General features: G+C 31.3%; 2 protein-coding genes and 2 pseudogenes across 4 annotated transcripts, besides 5 other annotated features; 3 read left to right on the top strand and 1 right to left on the bottom strand.

Moving 5' to 3' along the window:
* Window positions 1-23: 23 nt before the first annotated feature.
* Window positions 24-60: a mobile genetic element.
* A 15-nt stretch (window positions 61-75) lies between these two features.
* Window positions 76-1,674: a mobile genetic element.
* Window positions 1,675-3,110: 1,436 nt separating this feature from the next.
* Window positions 3,111-6,067, top strand: TVAGG3_0608810 (ankyrin repeat and SOCS box-containing protein 4 family; the record flags this gene model as incomplete). The annotated part of the gene is made up of 1 exon (XM_001578929.1): window positions 3,763-5,796. One exon carries the CDS (start codon window positions 3,763-3,765, stop codon window positions 5,794-5,796), a length of 2,034 nt encoding a protein of 677 aa, XP_001578979.1.
* A 903-nt stretch (window positions 6,068-6,970) lies between these two features.
* Window positions 6,971-8,274: a mobile genetic element.
* TVAGG3_0608800 lies at window positions 7,067-8,194 on the top strand (annotated as a pseudogene). The gene has a single exon. A coding segment is annotated over exon 1 (1,128 nt).
* A 455-nt stretch (window positions 8,275-8,729) lies between the features above and the next one.
* On the bottom strand, window positions 8,730-13,211 carry TVAGG3_0608780 (Rabconnectin-related family; the record flags this gene model as incomplete). Its single annotated transcript, XM_001578931.1, has 1 exon — window positions 8,787-12,869. The coding sequence occupies one exon, from the start codon at window positions 12,867-12,869 to the stop codon at window positions 8,787-8,789; it is 4,083 nt and encodes a 1,360-aa protein (XP_001578981.1).
* A 1,588-nt stretch (window positions 13,212-14,799) lies between these two features.
* Window positions 14,800-15,720: a mobile genetic element.
* A 436-nt stretch (window positions 15,721-16,156) lies between these two features.
* Window positions 16,157-20,663: part of a mobile genetic element that runs on past the window's edge.
* On the top strand, window positions 18,888-19,723 carry TVAGG3_0608760 (annotated as a pseudogene). Its single transcript has one exon. A coding segment is annotated over exon 1 (836 nt).

The raw sequence follows: 20,663 nt of genomic DNA, 5'->3' as shown, positions 1-20,663 counted from the left end.
TAGAATTTACAAATGTCAAAAAATTGAGAGCTGTCACTTTTGATGAATTTCTGTTTATTACAGTTAGATTCCCGATATAGATCCAAGGTGATGTGATTTTTGCATCCCTGGGATGGACGATACACCCAAAGTGTCACCTTTTTTGGGATAACATGAATTTGAAATATCATGAGAGTTCTGCAAACCATATGCACAATATCTATTCAGCCTGACTTCTTGTATATATGAGTTAGACTTCTTAAATATTGTGCTTGGGGCGATATAAGCATTTCCGAGATTACCATCGTGCTCTATAGTATGCTACTTCTCCCTGGTTCTAGCTCAGTTCCAAGGATATTGGCGTTCAAGGATTTGGCAAGGTCCTTCCGAAGTCTCTCATTCGATGAGAGATTTCGGAAGAATCTTGCCTTAAAGTACTCCAACTCTTGTTCTTTTGTTCCTAAATAGTGAGAAAAGTTATTTGACTACTTAAGGTAGAGATTATCCGAGGTCCCTCATTTGATGAGAGGCCTCGGATAATCTCTGCCTTAAAATTGTACACTTGTAGTCCATGAGAGTGTAAGTATACATTGATAGGACAGCTTTCTTCTGAAGTCTTAGATTTGATGAGAACCTCAGAAGAAAACTGTCCTATTTTATAGTAAAAGGAGTTTCAGGAGCTCCAAAGCTCCCTTTCGTAAGGATTAGGAGCTTTGGAGCTCCTGGTTCGTAGATGTGTTTCGCATCTTTCATCAGCAAAGGACATTTACCATCTGGGACTCTGTTGATGGAGACTCAGGAGCTCCAAAGCTCCCTTTAGTAAGGATTAGAAGTTTTGAAGCTCCTGGTTCGTAGACGTGTTTCGCATCTTTCATCAGAAGAGGCCCAAATGGTAAATAGCCTCTGCTGATGAGCTTCAGGAGCTCCAAGGCTCCCTCTCGTAACGATTAGGAGCTTTGTAGCTCCTGAAGGTAAGGTAGGATTGCTCTGATCTCTAATCAGTAGATGCCATGCCTCATTATGAACTCTACTGACAAGAGATCAAGAGCTCCAAGGACTCCCTTTTGAGTTAGTGGCGTTCTCACCATTTAGTAGGATTGCTGATCCTACTAATGAAGTGATCACTTAGTATACGTTTTGAATAAATTGAATTTTTTTTAGAATTTAGTATTTTTTATAGACATCACATGTATATTATAAATACATAAATATATTCTTTAATTCAAAAAATTCAATTCGGTTTTGGGATGGGTATCCCAGCCCCAAGTATTCAATTTTATTCAATTTTTAAAGAATTTTGGGTTGGGATGCCCAGACCAAAACAAGCTTTATATTTTGATGTGTAGATACGTATGTGTGCATCATTGTTGTGTTATATATTATGTTTTTAATGAAAAAAAAATCTGATTCAAAAAAAATTATCACTAATTAGTTGATAATATAAAGAAAAAATAGATAAATTGTATGTTTTGAGAGTATTTATCCACATTCACTCATATGAATTTCATTAAATAGTGTCTTTTTACTCCCAAATTTATTTTGAATTATTGAAATCAAAGAAAAAAAATCAGAAAAATTTCTCGAAATTTTTATTTTCAAAAAAAATTTGGATTTTATATTGAAAACTGACACTGGGAGGACGATAGGGCTGGGATTGGAGATACCCCGCTCACTTGGGAAAAATACGGATCTATAATTCCCGACGATAGGTGTCTTGGAAGATTTGCCAGGTGTCATCATAGTGTCTTTAAATCAAAAATTTTATTTTGGAGTTAGTTTTATTGATTTTTCAATAAAAAACATTTCTAAAACAAGAAAATAAAACGATAAAATATTTATATTTTATATAAGGATCTTATATATTTAAAATAAATATCATTTTATTTTTTTCATTGGTGTCTGTCAAACCATAATACACTATTCAAAAATTCAATGTGTCTTGCGGTTTCAAAAGACACCTTCAAATTGAACGATAGCACAGACACTATTGAATTTTACCCATTGTATTTAGTTTTTACCCTTTTTATTTTTAAGAATTAATGACTGAAACAGCCGTTTTGCTATGACCTCAATCACTTTTATTTATTATTTTAAATATTATTTAATTTTATTATTTGAATATGCCAACTTATATTTGAGAAGCTCAATTTGAGACCACTTAATACATTGAAATATCCTAAATATTGAAATATTAAAAAGTGTATTTCAAAATATTGAAATTATAAAAATTTATAATACTGAAATTGAGACAAATTAATAAATTCAATGTGTTTTTTTTGAAATAACTCTCAAATATTATTTTTTTTTTATTTAATGATGAATAAATATGATTGCTTTAGTCAATCATAAAAACTAATTTAAGTTTAAAATAATGAAAGGATAATTTGATCGTTTTTTAAAATACAATTATTTTTGATGATTTGCAAGAATCTTTGAAAAGAATATAATATAGGTTCTATTTTTGTAAAATTTATCCAAATCATGTATTACATAAATTACGATTAAAACGACGATAGAACCAAAAAGTGTGTTTTGTGTTTTGTTGTTGCGTGTTGGATGCGGGATCCTGTTATTTCCGAAATCGACAAAAAATTTGGAAATTTAATTTCCGAAATCGAAATTATATTAATGTTTTTAATATTCTTATATCAAAAGGATTAAAATTCATTAAGAGAAAAACAATTCTTCTTCTTCAATCTATTGGCGCATTTATTTCTACACGCCAATCAGGAAGAGAAAATTATAAGACACCATGGTGTCTTCAAAACGCTAATTTTTGATATTTTTAACAACCCTACCTTACCATATTATTGTAATACAATATAGACAGATGCTTTATTCTACAACAAAAAAGCCAGAATCGATTTTTTGTCGAAATCTTAAATATAATGAAACAATAAAATCTTAATTATATCCATTATGATTTGAATATTTAGAAGTATAACAAATGATAAAAATATTCATATGAAAATCAATGATGTATTCTATGTTTTTTAACTAGAAATGATATCAGTGAAGTCATGTGTCAGATTTTTGTTGACTCGACCTTTAACTTGCTCCTGGGTTGATTCCATTAGAAGAAGCCATTCGTGTCAAAACCGCCGCACTCGGCCACAATTTTTTTCCATCCTGGATTATACAGTTTTTAATGATATTTTTAATATCTGGATATCATGTAAAGATTAAATTACCATTGATTGCCATCTTAAATCATACTTCAAAATGGCAATTATTTTGGATATTGATTTTGGATGACTTGGTATGACCAAAATGCTCCAGTCAAAATGTTCTTGAAAAACACAAAGCTCAGATGTATAGACATGATGAATTCAATTGATAATTTGTAATTGATTGAAATCCATATGGAATTGAATGATAGCAGTGTTCTTCTTGCTACAAAATGCAGTTTATCACTTTGCTTATCAATATAATAAGATAATGTACTGATATGAAATCCTTCAAACTGCTTATTTTTAAAGTCATTTTTGACCAATTCATTCCATGATTGACAAGATGTGATTACACTCCTTACAAGAGCAAAAAGAAAAACAGTTTTGAATGATTTAGAAGATATTTCTCGTTTGACATCTTTTATTTTCTTTGATGAAGGAGCTTTGTTTGTTGGAAATCTCCTTTCAGACGATAGAACAGATGTTAATGGGATCAATCATCTGAGATTTAGTTCCGCCGATTCTATCTTTAGAGTATCATATCTTTGGATAAATTTTCTTTAAAAGATATTTATATGTTAAAATGAAGATATGTCCTTTTAAAAAATGATTAATGTCCGATCATAACATTCATCCAGATAAATACAGCGAACTTCGAAGCATCTATAAATACTATATTGATTCATTTAATGCGTTATTTCAGCTGAAAACGGAAAAAGAAGAAGAATTAAAAGAAATTTACAAAATGATCAAAGCAGAATTGATTGACTCAAAGAAATACTCACCAAACAAAATTATGCGAGACATTTTAAACATCATCCCATATAAAAATCGCTATACAAAGTCATATTTATCTCTTGCCAAACTTATATCTGATGATTATCATGTGGAAGAGGTCGACGGAGTAACACCTATCTCAAACTTCCTGTTTTACAAAGAATATGGAATTAAATTAGACAAAAATGATGACTTCCAAAAAGATAATTTTAAAAACATCGAAATTCATACAGAAAATACAATTTACAGAGCAATTATGTATAATGACTTAGAAGCGTTCATTGCATTCACGGAAAGAGATGAATTTGATGAAAATCAAGAACTTAACAGCAAATTATATCCCTTTATTTATAGAAGTTTTTCATCACGTAGGCGCAATTTACATTCTGATAATCGATATTCATTACTTGAATTATGTTGTTACCATGGAGCTGTTGATTGTTTCACGTTATTAAGAACAAAATTTGACTCAAAAATAACTCAAAAGTGTCTTCAATTTTCATTTTTAGGTGGAAATCAAGAGATCATGAGTGAATGTTTGAAATATCAAAAACCAGATGATGATTGCATGGAATATGCAATTATTTCACAAAACATTGATTTTGTTACATTCTTGATGAATGAATACAATATAGAGATCAACTTAAATTATTGCATGGATTACAATAATCTTGAATCATTTTTTGTTTATTTTGATCAAACTAATGATGTTAATGAATGCTTTAATATTTCGACGAAGTTTAATATTCCATCTCTTTGTGAATATTTCCTATCAAATGGAGTAAATATCAATGATAAAGATATATTTGGAGAAACTGCACTTCATATTGCAGCATTATATAATAGCAAAGAAACAGCCGAACTTCTTATTTCACGTGGTATAAATATCAATGCAAAAGATATTGACGGAAAAACCGCTCTTCATATTGCAGCATTATATAATAGTAAAGAAACAGCCGAACTTCTTATTTCACGTGGTATAAATATCAATGCAAAAGATATTGACGGAAAAACCGCTCTTCATATTGCAGCATTATATAATAGTAAAGAAACAGCCGAACTTCTTATTTCACGTGGTATAAATATCAATGCAAAAGATATTGACGGAAAAACCGCTCTTCATATTGCAGCATTATATAATAGTAAAGAAACAGCCGAACTTCTTATTTCACGTGGTATAAATATCAATGCAAAAGATATTGACGGAAAAACCGCTCTTCATATTGCAGCATTATATAATAGTAAAGAAACAGCCGAACTTCTTATTTCACGTGGTATAAATATCAATGAAAAAGATAATGACGGAAAAACCGCTCTTCATATTGCAGCAAATTGTAATAGTAAAGAACCAGCAGAATTTCTTATTTCACGTGGTATAAACATCAATCAAAAAGATATTGTCGGAAAAACCGCTCTTCATTATTCAGCATATAAACGTAACAAAGAATTAACCGAACTTCTTATTTCACGTGGTATAAACATCAATCAAAAAGATATTGTCGGAAAAACCGCTCTTCATTATTCAGCATATAAACGTAACAAAGAATTAACCGAACTTCTTATTTCACGTGGTATAAACATCAATGAAAAAGATAATGATGGAGAAACCGCTCTTCATATTGCGGCAGAAAATAATAGTAAAGAAACAGCCGAACTTCTTATTTCACTTGGTATAAATATCAATGAAAGAGACAAATACGGAAAAACCGCTCTTCATATTGCAGCATTATATAATCGTAAAGAAACAGCTGGACTTCTTATTTCACGTGGTATAAATATCAATGAAAAAGATATTGATGGAAAAACCGCACTTCAAATTGCAACAGAAAAAAACATGAAAGAAACAGCCGAACTTCTTATGAACCAATGATACATCTCAGATTCTTTTATTGCTGAATAAACATTCATATGATTAATTCTAATCTTTCAAATTGATGCATGATAAATAGGATGAATTCATTTATTCGCATATGTGTGACTTTACTCAAACTTAATAAATAATACGAGAATTTTTAAGTTATTATCATCATGAATTTACCAACTTTATATTTATTCGGACAACAAATATATTTCCATTTTAATGTATTGTCATGATATACCTCAATGCATGACAATTATTTTCCCAGTAAAATGAATTTTTTGATGGTAAATTATAAAACCGCTTTTTAATTTTTTTTAATTTTGGATGGGAACAAGTGCATCCTTAACATCTGATGAAATTACTAATCCAAAAAGATACAGCGAGTTGAGAAGCATCTATTCATATCATATTGAAACATATAATGCGTTATATCAGCTAAAAACGAATAATGAAGAAGAATTAAACAAGCTTTACAAAACGATCAAAACAAATTTGATTGATTCAAAGATTTGTCGCCCCAAAACTGTTATGAAAGATATTTTAAATATCATTAAGTATAATAATCGTTATTCAAAGTCATATTTAAAACTTGTCAAGCTCATATCTGATGAATATCATGTAAAAGTGGTTACAGATGTTCCTCTTATTTTTATCAGTCTTTTTGATAAAGAATATGGATTTAGATTAGACACTTATGAACGTGACAGATTGAAGGTCAAAGAAAATCTCGATATTCATTCGGAAAATACAATTTATAGAGCAATTATGTATGATGACAAAGAAAGATTTATCTGGTTCACTGAAATAGAAGAATTTGATAAGGATCAAAAACTCAGTAGTAGGTTATATCCAAAATTTTACAATGAAGGATATTCATTACTTGAATTATGTTGTTACCACGGAGCAGTCGATTGTTTCAAGTTATTAAGAACGAAATTTAACTCAGAAATAACTGAAATATGTCTAATATTTTCATTTTTAGGAGGAAATGCAGAGATCATGAATGAATGTTTGAAGTATCAAACACCAAATAAAAAATGCATGGAGTATGCAATTATTTCACACAACATTGACTTTGTTTCATTCTTGATGAATGAGTACAATATAGAGATCAAATTAGATTATTGTGTAGAATATAATAATCTTGAATCATTTTTAGTTTATGTCGATCAAACTAATGATATAGGGTGTCCAAAGGTGCGTTTAGCACAGCGCTCTATATGAGACTATTAAAGGAGATATATGCTGATTATAAATATATAATAAAAAATATGAATATATGTATATGATGAGTATGTTGTATTTTGGCGCCATGCCGGGATATAAAATGAATTTTGAGACAAGAGGCGGTTTCGCGGGAAATTTTGGCGGGATTTTTTTCATTTTTTTAATGAATCATAAAGAAAACATCCTCGCTCTTGCAAAAAAATGCAAAGACTGTAAAAAAATCTACGAGACATTGGTAAAATGCTTCGGTATGGATGCTCCTAGCTATTCCACTGTAACGTATCATGTTAGGATGTATCACTTCATGAACAAAAAGGCGCCCATCATAAAAATTGACAAAAAATCGCCGGATCAAAGAAAAATCAAAGCAATTCTTCAAGCGCTAGATGAAGACCCAAGAGCATCACTCAGAAGGATAGAGGAGATGACAAAGATACCACGTACAACAGTCAGTTATTATCTGCACAATTATTTGAACTACAAACTAGCGTATACACGTTGGGTTCCGCACAACCTTAATTCAGTTCAAAAAAAACTAGAGTCCAATCTTCGAAAGAGCTCCTCTCTATATTGGGTGCGTATCAATCCAAGAAGTTTCGCTTTTTAGTAACAGGGGACGAGTCTTGGTTTCAATATGCAACAGAAGCCAAAATTATGTGGATCCCGAAGGATGAAAATCCGCAAACATTCCCGAAGAAAAAAATTGACACACCAATGATGATGTTGTCGTGTTTTTTGGGGCGTGAATGGCATCATCGCAATTGATATTCTTCAAAAACCTAATACGATGAATGCTCAGTATCTAATTGACAATGTTCTTATTCAAATTATCAATTCTGATGAGTTTGAGAAATCCAAACAACAAAAACAAAAGTTTGCAATTCATTTTGATAATTCAAGAGTTCACAAAAGTCATAAGGTAATGAATTACTTGTTGGAAAACAATGTCAAAGTTGTTCCAAACCCAATTTATTCACCTGATATTGCACCCTCTGACTTTTATTTATTCGGCACGCTAAAAAAGAGAGCTGAAGGACGCGAATTCGCGAGTCCAGATGATCTTGAAAATTTTGTAAGAGAGCAATTTGAGCAATTTTCTCATGATGATTTAAAGCGTGTCTTTCAAGCCTGGATCGATCGCTGCGAACGCGTGATTGAATCCAATGGTGATTATATTTAAATAAACTTTATATATATGTAACTTGTTTATTTCTATTCGCAGTATTCAGGTTTGTGCTAAACACACCTTTGGACACCCTATATTATGTAAATATGTTGCATATTTGTATAAGTTATAGGATGCTTCACTATAGATTTCTAGCTATTAAAGAAATCTTATTTTAATATGAATCTATCTATTCAATGTGATATATTAAAGCAATAAAGCTATTAAGTGTGCATTTGCCACTTTCTGACTCGTTCTCAATTTTTTTGACAAAAAAGAAAGCATAAATTTAGATTTTTTTTGTATTGCATGCACAATTAAAACATTAAATAGAAAAAGAAAAATTTTGCTTAATTTATTGTGAAATCAACTTCAAGTATTATAGAGAGTAAAATTGCATATTCAAATAGTAAGAATTAGAATTACAAAAGATATAATAAATCCTTTGCAATTGAGCCGAACCAGAGCTCCTGCAAAATTGCGAAGAATATTTTTTTTAATTAAAAGAGTATTAGAAAGTGGTAAGTTAAAAAAAGATTGCTCTAAAATTATGAATACAAACCAATATTTAATATTCAAACAACATATATAATTATATAATTACAATCTATATTTCATCTCTGACCCAGCATTTCACACCATGAGCAGATCCAATGCAGATAACTCTTTTAGATACATGCAAACAATTAACTTTTTCTCCAAAAGCGTGCAAAGGAATTACTGCGATATTTTTTGCTTTTTTGTATTGGATATAAACAGTTCCTGATTCACAAGATGATACAAAGAAAGATTCCGATGGAGAACTTTCCAAACAAGTAATAGCATTCAAATGATTCTTCATAAACTGGGAATATCCTCCTGTTGTCATATCAAACATACTCAAAGAACCATCCTCACATCCATAGAAGATATCACTCCTTAATTTAACAATTGGCATGTATTTCGATGGTTGGTGTTGAAGAGGGAACTCATTTATTGGATGATATCCACTTATTACATCATAAAAAATAACAGTTTCTCTTGAAGAACTTATACAAACAAACTGTGTATCATTATTCAACCAATCGAAATTATCAATTGAAGATGCAACTTTTTCCACGTTCATCTTATAAACGCATGCCAAATAAAGGTCACCAACAGTATCAACAACAGCAATATGATCACCTTTTGCGTTGAATTTTATCTTTTTCAAGGGATATGATGAAATTTTGAGTGAATTCGTGATGAATCTTTCAAAACCTAAAGATAAAATTCCATCTTCACTTCCTACAATGAAAAACTCAGAGTTTCTGCGGCCATCGAGACAAGTGTATTTATTTGAGATTATTTCAGGTCCCCATCTGATATTAAACATCTCACTTTTGACCTTTTGTTTTTCGTAATCTTGTTTTACAACTTCAGGAAGTAAATTCAATAAAGGTGACACAAAATCAACCAATTCTATTTCTTGTATTTCCAAGGAAATGAATTGTAATGAACCATCACTTATATACGCAATTGTTGGATTGGTTTCTCCAAAATAACAAAGTGAAGTGACACTTTTTTCCGTAGGAAAATCCATTTCTCTCATTTTGACAATGGCTGTTGAAATAAAAGGTGACATTGTGTCATATTTCATACTTGTCACGTATTCTATTGATTTCCTTGCTCGTTCAGAGTTCTCTATGTTTTCGAGTAGAGAAGGATGAACTTTTTGCAAAGTATGCGCCAAATAAAAATTTGACACAAAAAATCTGTTGCATTGATAAAACATTGTTTCATATTTTCTCACAATAACAGCAATAACTAATGGATAATCCCTAGAAATAATCTTGGAAATGAACTCTTGTAAAACAGTGAAAATAGAGAATTGTATATTAAACTTGTCATTCGCAGAACATTTGAAGAAAAATGGAACTTCCATATGATTGATCACTTCACTTTTCTTCATTTCATTGTCAATGTATTTACGAGCCAGTTCCATGTCCAAAAGGTTCAGAAAACAATAGTTGCCGTTGACATAAAGGACACAAAAAATAATTGAAATTTGGACGGTTTTGTCAATTTTATATGACATGTCAATTAATTGTTCAGCTATTTCACTTTTAGGCTGAGCAAACAACGATGACAATAAAAATGCCAATCTTTGGTCGCTTGGCAAAATTGTCAGTTTTTCTGAATTTTTCTGTTTTGACAAAAAATTGGAAATAAAAGTTTTTGGCTGTAAATCAACAAATTTCTTTGTTATTGTGTATCCTATATTATATTTAGCATCTTCTTTTGTGTCTTCGTCCTCATAATCATCGTAATCTTCAAAATCATCATCAAATTTCGATCCAAAATCGAAATCTTCACTTGAATCATCTTCCTCTTCTTCTTTTGCTTCAGAAGATGGTTGTTTCTCTATTATCTCTGCTATATCTGCATTGTAATAGTCATCTGATGAAAAATTCTTCGAAATTTCGAGAATTTTTTCAATAAAATATGGAGTTTCTTGCAATCTAAGGAGAGTTACTCTGCTCTGGTAGTTCATCTTGAATAAGATCTCCCCTCTGATGTATTCCAATGAGATGGAATTGCATTTCGGCAATCTTTTTTCAAATAATAATTTCATTGCTTCATTTTTATCATTATTCAGCCAATTTCCGAGGATTCCGGACTTCTCAATCGGCTGGTCCAACAATCTTTGTATCAATATCTGATAATTCGGATATAAATTCAAAGATTGAATTGCATCTTGAAAATCTTGGTTCAAAATGAAGAACATTGCGGCCAAAAAGTATCTATGGACCTTCAATGCTGCATAAGCATTCTTCATGATCTTTGCTTTGCGTTGTGAACTGTTATCTTTCGTTTGTAATAAGAAATTTGCCAAAGTTTCATTTCCGAACTTGGAAAATGTCTTTGAAGCAATTGCATTCTTACCACAAGCAACGCTAAGCATCGCAAATATATCAACTGTCTTGTCATTTATAATTTGATGAGTTGCAACGAAAGAACCAACGAAATTCTTGAGGGATTCTGCATCTCTGGCCCAGAAATGGACGTATGATTCTATTAATTCATCAACAGACTTAATATTCATGAAATTAAATAATAATTCTTGTCTCGGAGAGAGAGAAGCCCAAATAGAGAACATTTCCATGGCAATACTCGGCATGTCAATGAAATTTCTGAAGAAATATGGTATCAAAAACCGTTTCGAACATGGATCAAAAATTTCCCAATTTTGTGGAAGGATTTTCATGCATTTTTCAATGGATTCGTTTGGATTATCAGGTATTACACCAAGACAGAACTCTGTTTGTCGCACAAAATCACTGTTTCCGTCAAAAATTTTTGGAAAAAATTCATTTGGAACTGTTAAATGGTCAATTGACGAGTTTGTAGCGGCAACAATGGTTCCATCTGTTAATGTATCAATCAGTTTATACGAAGGAATCTTAAATGTCGCAATCGGATCACTAATTTCAAAATTATTTATTATATTCAAGGTTGCGACTTGATTTTCACAGATAAAAAGGGTAGGAATATCATTAGGAACAAATACTGCTTTCATATTTTTGCCTTGTTTGCTTGCAATCTTAATAAATTTGTTTCCAATTTCATAATAAAAAATTTCTAAGGAATTTGCAGTTGTTACTAAGAATAAATCAGTCGAATGTATTGAAACGCCTGTTACCTCATCTTCTATGCCATTTATTTCAAGAATTTTCAAATCATTTTGAGAATTTGTAAATATTACTAAATTTTTCTGTTTTCCGCATGCAACAATCATTATTTGGTTATCATATTGTATATAATCACTAACTGTTATCTCGAAATTGAAATTAAAATCAAGATTTCCAATTTTAATAATTTTATTTTCAATTTTTTCCAGTTTGTGATGGTTCAAAGTATTCAAATCGAGTATTGTTCCATCAGTCTGCTCGATTTTCAGTGAATGGTTGATGAATTTCTTGACTTCTCCGAAGATAAAAGTTATATTATACAATGGATAGAAAGAAATAGCATCTGCGAACTTGAAAACGCCAAAATATAGTCCATATTTGTTCATTGATGTCGTATAGATGCTACAGGAGTATTTCTGTTGGTCACATGAGTGAAGTAAATCACATTCGAACGGAAGAGTATAATTCTTTGGTATATTGATAGATCCGATGATTCTGATTAATGAATTCGCTCTGATTTGCATGAAAATTGTGTTTTTCTCGGGATTATCAACTGTTATTTGAACAAGATGCTCTTCTTTAGGAAAACTAGGGAAAATGAATGAGTTGGGAATAGACAGTGGTGAAACCTTTTCGTTTTCTTTGCGAACATTCCGAGAAATGCAAGTTATAATTTTTAATATCGGAAAATCAATGTAAAACGTTGCTGTACATGAAAAATCTGTTGAATATTGTGATTCTGTGAATATCCTGATCGTTTGATCTTCTGATGCCGTAATTACAGAGATATATGTTGTAATGAGAAAATCAATTGATATAATTGGAGAACCGACATTGACAACTTTAAGTTGGTCAACACCAGCTTGCAAATAATATACAGAAAACGTTGGAGAATTGAGAGAATATAATAAAAATGCATTTTGATGTGGAGAAATCGCAATATTTGTAGCATTGATATCTTTAAGGAATAATGCTGGTTCCGCTGGATAGTTTGGTTGAATTGGATATGAAAATAAGGTATTTTCCAATATATAAAACATTTTTGTTTGATATGTAATAAGAGATGATGGAAGAAAACTGAGCTGCTCTTGAAATATCAACTTGTTTTTAAGAAGGTCGAGTTGAAAAATATATTTTTTCATTTTTTTTGTAATAATCATCAAAATATTTAAATCTATCATCTGCAGAATTTCTACTTCTGAGTCAAATATATCAAGACTGATTGTTTTCCTTGAATAATCAGATCTATTTATAATTTCGATCGAATTCTCTGTTAAATATGGAAAAAACGTGCACATATGGTCTACCAAGTTAATATGATCCTTGAAATCCTTCATCACAGGAGAATTAATGATTGATTCCTGCTGAAGGAACATACGAAAAAAAAAGATTTTGAAGTAATCAATTCAAAATTTTTATTTGAATGGGATAAATCCAAACCTGTAATTTATCAAAATATATTCTATAACATTTATCAACAAAGAGTGCAAAACAAATTTTCAATAGTGTTATTTGGTTTCTCTGAATTTGAACCGCATTCATGGAAATGCATTATGGATCAATAAATAAAATATTAAAATTTGTATGAAAATTGTTATTGGTAAAACTTCTCAATTGTTTTGTCATTTGCCATCTGAACCGTTGGTTGGTGAGTATCATGGTTTAACTTAATATTATAACCCTACTATAGCCAGTGATTCTAATGCTGGCGAATACAGATGATTCAGCTTATCAAAATAAAATATGGAGATATGCTGCTGAATTCGGACTACACTAACCTCTTTCAAGATTACAGCGACAATTATTGAAACTTTTATAACCGAATAAAATAACTGAAACATTTCAGATTCAATTCTTTGCTTTTCCACTTTTAAACATGTTTTTGCTTCAGTAAAAGCCCAATAAAAGGGTAATTTCTAATGTGAAGTGTTATTTTGCGTGTCTCAAGAAATTGCAGCTGAAATTACATCGTCAAAGATCTTGTCAATTTTGGGAAGATTTGCCAATTTTGACATCATCGTATTTCACTACATTATTTTAAAAATAATAGCAAAAATCTATTAGAGAAGTAAAATCATTGATTATTTAGCGTATTGCTTTGATAATTTTGTAAAATTAATTGCAAATTATATGAATCAAGGACTGATATTAAGGATTTAGTTTGTAATTACCTTTTTAATAGTATTTTAAAATAACAGAAGCTATTTTATTGGCTCCACGCCGTAGATCATCTAATTGGAAATCATTCACCAGAATATTGTTTACATTCCACAAAAGATGAAGAAAAAGAACATTTTATATGGACAGCTGGACTTGAAAACGAAAATACAAGAAATCATCTACTCGAATTTTTAAAAGATTCCGGATCAGTTTTTCAAATTGTTAATCCGGATTATGCAACTCATATAAATGAGTCATATAATGCTCGATCATGCCGTTTTAATCCAAAACATACAAATTATCTCAGTTCATATGAAGGCAGAACAGATATTGCTACAATTTACCACAATGAAGGATATCAAGGATTACTTTAACTACGTAATTTATCAGGAATTAAGCCAATTCATCCTATCCTTCGGGATTCTCTTATTGAAGAGCACAAAGAAAAAAAGTTGCGCTCGGAACGAGAAAAGACAGAAGAATATCGATCTGCGCGCTCAGAAAGACGAAAGGCAAGAAAATTGATTGTAAAAGGAAAAGGAGATTACGGAAATGGACAAGATGAAGAAATAATTTCAAATGAATCACAAAATTCTTCAGAAATTCCAAAGTATGTAATTGCTGGAATGCCTCAAGAAAAGAGGGAACCGTTTCCATTACCTCAAATTCATGGTTTTCAAGAATAATTTAATAATTTAAACAATTTTATTTTTTACAACTTTTAACTTTACTATAACATTACATAATGTATACACAATATATTTGTTATATTATTTTAAATTTTACAAATCCAAGAGATTCTGATTGCAAAAAGGTGACCAAACTATTTTTTGAAAGTCCGCCATAACTTTAATGGTACTATTTCAGCGTGTACAATGAATACAAAAATTCTAAGAGTGCCACATAAAATAGTACTTTAGACTTGAGTTAATGCTACCAAGCAAATGTTAAAAAGATGACTTTAGTATTTTGATAATCAAAGATTAAAATCATTATTGTCTAAATCAATAATCATAACGACAGAAGTTAATGTTTTTTCATCAGTGCTTTAAATCCACTTTTAAAAGTATACCTCAAAAATCAAAATATCAAAAAAATTGGCCGATAGGTTTGGCTTTAATTTTTGTCTGCTTTTATGATTTGATATGGATGTTATAATTTTAAAAGTTGAGCCAAATTCACCAATAGATTTTTGAGATTTGCAAATACTCAATAATTTTCAGCGTGTTATCTTTTATTAAAAGAACTATTTGGTTTCAGTATCATATAAATTGATATTTACTTTCTATTTGAACCTTCATTTAGCTAATGATTTAATAATACAGATTTCATCTAGTCCTTATAAGAGAATTTTGAATTTGTTATAATAAAAAAACAAACAGATATAGCTTACACTTCTATAATAAAGATACCTTTTATAGAAATCAGTATGAAATGTTTTTTGGCTTATTGGAAGCATATCAGACATAATCGCCATAATCAAAAAATCTATATACCCAATAAGTAATAAATTTGTCGATATAGATTTTCCATAAAATTAGTTTTTAGTCTGATCTTAAAATAAATTTAATTTTTTATAAAAAAAATCACATTTAAAAGTACTTTTTTAGTAGCTCGAAATCCTGTTGGTGGATTTCGGGCGTACTTCAAAATTAGCTTTTCTTCTACATATGCAAGCTATATTTTAAATATGGAGCAAATCGGATCGGCGAAAGTAGTTTAGTTACCTTTTATTGGATAAATATTGAAGAGTAGGTGCCAAAAGTGCTTACTCTTAAACAACCGTCGGATTTCCGGGTGAAATCGTGACACACTTTCGTCTTTCGTAGGCGGTGGTGGTTGTTACAAAAGGTAACTTCGAATGTAGCGTGAAATCTGCAAAAAAAATTCTGAAATTTGAATGGATAACACAAAAATTGAATAGTTTACGTCAATAAAAAAGAGAAAAATGAAGCCAATGTGTCTCGAACCTAGGACTTAGAGCAGCAATCCCACTGTTTATCACATTACACTACATGCATCTCTCACCTCAGTGAATGAGATCAACTATATGATAACTTTTTCCCCATTATATTCTTGTGGAAAAGTGACAAATAGCAACTTTGACCCTCTCTCTAAATATTGAATGAAATACAATATGTATTTTTTATTATTAACTTAATTTATTAAAAAAGAATGATAATTAAAAAAAAAAAAAGGCAGTGGGGCTTCCAGGCACTTCGTGCCCTCTAGCCCCGAAGATGTTTAGTATAAATGAAGTTTTTATTCGGAAAATTGTTAGTCTTCTGGTGTGAATTCGGAGGACTCTTCTTCTTCCTCCATTGCTTCTGGGAAGAAGCCTTCTTCTGGGTCGAAAACATTATATAATGTTTCACTTTTCACAAATTATATATGTTTTCATGCTTTGTCACTTTTCTGTCACTTTTCAGGAAAAAACATTTTTATTATTATATATAAATGAATTTTACAAAACCACCGTTACCGTTCTTTGGAAATAAGAGTAAATGTAAAGATATTATATTGAGAGAACTTAAGAAACTACCGAATGGTCTAACATTTGTAGATTTGTTCGGTGGAAGTTTCTATATATCCCATTTGTGCCATACAATATTCCCAGGCTCAAAGATTATATGCAATGACTTCGACAACTATATGGACCGTCTCAAACATATACCAGACACAAACAATATATTGAAAGAGTTAAAAGAAAAGATACCTATAGGTAAGATGGAACGTATACCATTAGATAAGAAAAATATTGTGAGAGAGGTTTTGAAAAAAGCAGAATATATAGACTGGGATAGTATATCTGCTAGACTATTATATAGTGGTTCTATAAGAGTTCATGACATTGAAACACTTATGTCAAAAGTTTTATATCTTAACTATACAAATGTTTTCAAAGAGGACATAGAAAAATATATTGAGGTATAGAGTTTGTGAGATGTTATTGGACAGAGTTGTATGAAAATATAAAGACAAGGAAAATGTTTTCTTTATAGTGGACCCGCCGTTCTATAACACATGGGATTTTCAATACCAAGTAGACTGGACTTTGAGAGACTCTTTAGAAACTTTAGACGTTTTACATAACCATCCATGCTTTTTACTTTACATCCGATAAAAGTGGTTTGGAAAGTGTCATGAAATGGTTAGAGGACATACATGACTATGAGTTTAGATATGACAAGATAGAATATGAAGAGGTCCTATAAACCGGAGAAAGTGTCATAACAAAGAAATTTTATTAGTAAGTAAATGTGGTTTGAAATAGGACTACTTGTTTTAGGTTTTTTCCATTGTGTCATTTATTTATTTGACGTGGCAGAAAAGTACAGAGAATATGAAGATGAACCAATGCCTGCAAATGTTCAGTATATGTACTCGTAAGAGATATTTTTATCTAATATTAAATGGACGCACAGAACTTAGCGAATGCACAGCAACCTGGACAACCAAACCCAGAGAATATTCCAAATGAAGTTAGAAACAAACTGCAATGGCAAACTATGGTCAAGTGCCAACAGATGTACAAATGCAAACTGCCATGTCAAATGACGCTGCGTTAGGTTTGCCACCATGGTATGCAAATATGAGATGGAAAGAGTTTTATATCAAACCCTGAAGTGGGATATAAACAACTTTATGCAGATGACGCGAACACAGGAGTTGACCCAGAATATGTTTTCTACCAGAGGAGAAACAGAATGTATGAGCTCCAGTTAAAGAATGCTATGGAACTCAACAGGAAACGCAAAAGACTAGGCGGACATTAGATTTTTACATATAGTAAAATGGGTTTCTTCAGTAGTATTGGAAACTTCTTCAGAAGAGTTGGAAGAGGTATATGGAATGGAATAAAAACCGTAGGAAGAGGAATTTGGAACGGAGTCAAAAATATTGGTAAAAGAGTAGGTCAGTTTGTTGGTATTATACCTAAAGACCCTGAACCAGAAGAAAAGCTCCTGTTATACAACAGCCTGAACCTGCACCACAGTCTAGTTGGCAACCAAATCCAACACCTCAACCGTATTAAAAAATTATATTTTTACCGTTCGATAGTAGTTGTATATGAAACTAAGTTCTAAGTAAAACGCATGGTATATGGAATTATTCTTTTCTTCCATCTGTAGTAAACCATACTTGAAAGTCTGAAATACTTCCATTGGTGGTTCGTATAACTTTGTAGGTTTTTCGTAAAAGTCATTTGCCAAGCATAAGAAAGAGTTTTGGGCGCCAGAAAATGAAGCATGAACAATAATAGCAGCTGGTCGAAAACATTTTCATATGTTCCATTAGGGTTTTCGACTTCATAAAAGTCTGGGTGTACTGGATATGCTGCAGGCTGATTTAACATCCTCATAAATCTATACCATGCCAAGTTGTTATATTTTGTAGAAATATAAACGTTTTCTCCAAGGTCTTCTATTCTATTGATTTTAACAGTTGCATTTTTCCTGTCATAAATAATATCGAGATGGTACTCTCCCTCGTCAATGTTATACTGTTTGCATATTCGATATAGATATCGTTTATTTTTTCTTGAAAAGCTTGAAGAGTTGTTTCTAAGTTTACAAGCAAACTAACTTGTAAAAGTTTTCCCTGTTCAAATTTCTCATACATACGTTTTTCTTTGTTATAGTATCGAACTTCAAAACCGACCGTAAATGGGAAACCATGTATGGCTTCTGAAATGAACTTCATTCTACGAAAGCCAATAGCTTTTGACAGATGGGTCTCTTATATCTTAATGGGTAGTCAAAACGATAGCCTTCATGCTTTACGGTCTCTGTCTCAAACTTTTGACCGACATTAGTAAAAAGTTCATCTAATGGTTTAGTTGTAGCAACTCTTGAATTTTCTTTTCTCTATTGAAGCATATTTTATCTAGAATAAAAATGTCGAAAGATATTGCTTCCATGAGAGAAATACAACACAACCGACAACTCATTATGCAAGCTCTAAAATAGAACACAACAAACTTTTCAAACTATTCTAAGATATCTGAGTCATTGAAAGAAGGAAACTTAAAACTGACATTAAACCCTTTAACAGATGAGTTTCTATTTCAAGACAAGAAGAACAATACTGTCTGTATAAATCCAACAAAAGGAACTTTAAACGAGAAACCTATAAATGAACTTCTTTTGAAAGCAGATGTTGACAACAAAGCTGACAAAGAATATGTAGACGATGCAATAGCAAAAGAAGAAGAAAGAGCTAACAATGCTTATGCAACAAAAGAACATACTCATCCTGAACTAGCAGACAAAACATATGTTGACAATAAAATGTCAAGTGAAGTGACAAGAGCTGAAAACGAATATTCTAAAAAGACTCATACACATTCTATATCTGAAATAACAGACTTAAACGTTAGCCTTGAAAAGAAAGCGGATGAGGAATATGTGGCTAGTAAGTTAGAGAAGAAAGCAGATAAGGAATATGTGGATGAAAAAGATAATGAAATTATAGAAAGGGTTGAATGGTATCATGGATGGACATCGAAGATTCTTAAAACTAAAGCTGATACAGGATGGGTTTCAGGATGTTTAGACCTTAAAGCAGATAAAACTTATGTTAACGATGAGTTAGAGAAGAAAGCAAATAAGAACCATACACATACAAGTTTTACAACTGTTAGAGCAGACGCATAATACTGAACTTTGACCTTGGTTCAAGTGCACCTTTAGAGAATCCGAGTACAAGCGTAAAAGATACTCTTAACAATTAAGATAAGAGTTGCAGGAATATCGAAGATCATGCCAGAAACTTTGAAGCATATGAACTACCCGCAATGTTAGACAAGAAAGCAGACAAAACAGAGCTTCAAACATTAAAGACAGAAATACTTCAAACATTATATCCTATAGGCTCTATTTATACGTCAATGAATTCAACAAATCCAGCAACAGTTTTAGGTTTTGGAACTTGGACTCAAATAGTCGACAGGTTTTTGTATTGTGCAAACTCTTCAAAGGAAACAGGTGGAAGTAAAACGATTTCAGGTGCAAATTTACCTGCACACAGTCACTACATAAATTTAAGTACATCTCAAGCAGGTTTGCATAGGCATAAATATTGGGGTTGGTCAGCAATGACAAAAGGTAAAGGATATGATGTTAAAGACGACGTTAAGTTTGCTATAAATGGTTACTGGGATGACACTTGGGGAGAAGGAGACCATACACATCGCGTTTCAGGATATACGCAAACAACGGGACAAAGTAAAGAATACATGCCACCTTACATGACAGTTTACGCATGGTATAGAAATGCTTAGTCGTCATTTTCAACTTCTTTAGCATATTCGTCAGGAGTTGTCTTATATTTGTTAGGAACTGTCTTTGAAAGTATACCACCTTGAACTTTGACAAGTTTGAAACGAGGTCTGACAATAGTAGTTTTATCTTCTGCTTGCAGTGTGTACATTTTGCCATGTTTGCCTAAAACTTCATAATATTCTCTTGTATACTTTCTTCTATTTTTACGAACACGAATGTGAGTACCTGTCGGGTTCCCATTGTTGTCATAGTCAATAGTATTTTCATATGGGTCGCGTTTAGGTATTTCTATTTTTACTTTGTCACCTTTCTGAAGTTTGAAGCCCGGCATTCTTTCTTGTTTGTCTCTTTTGACTAAATTATTAAATATATAGTCTTTCTCTAAGTCAG

The sequence above is a fragment of the Trichomonas vaginalis genome, chromosome II, assembly GCF_026262505.1.
Source record: "Trichomonas vaginalis G3 chromosome II, whole genome shotgun sequence".
Taxonomy (NCBI): Eukaryota; Parabasalia; order Trichomonadida; family Trichomonadidae; genus Trichomonas; species Trichomonas vaginalis.
Note: the sequence above shows the minus strand (reverse complement) of the source record. Positions and strands in the feature narration are given on the sequence as shown.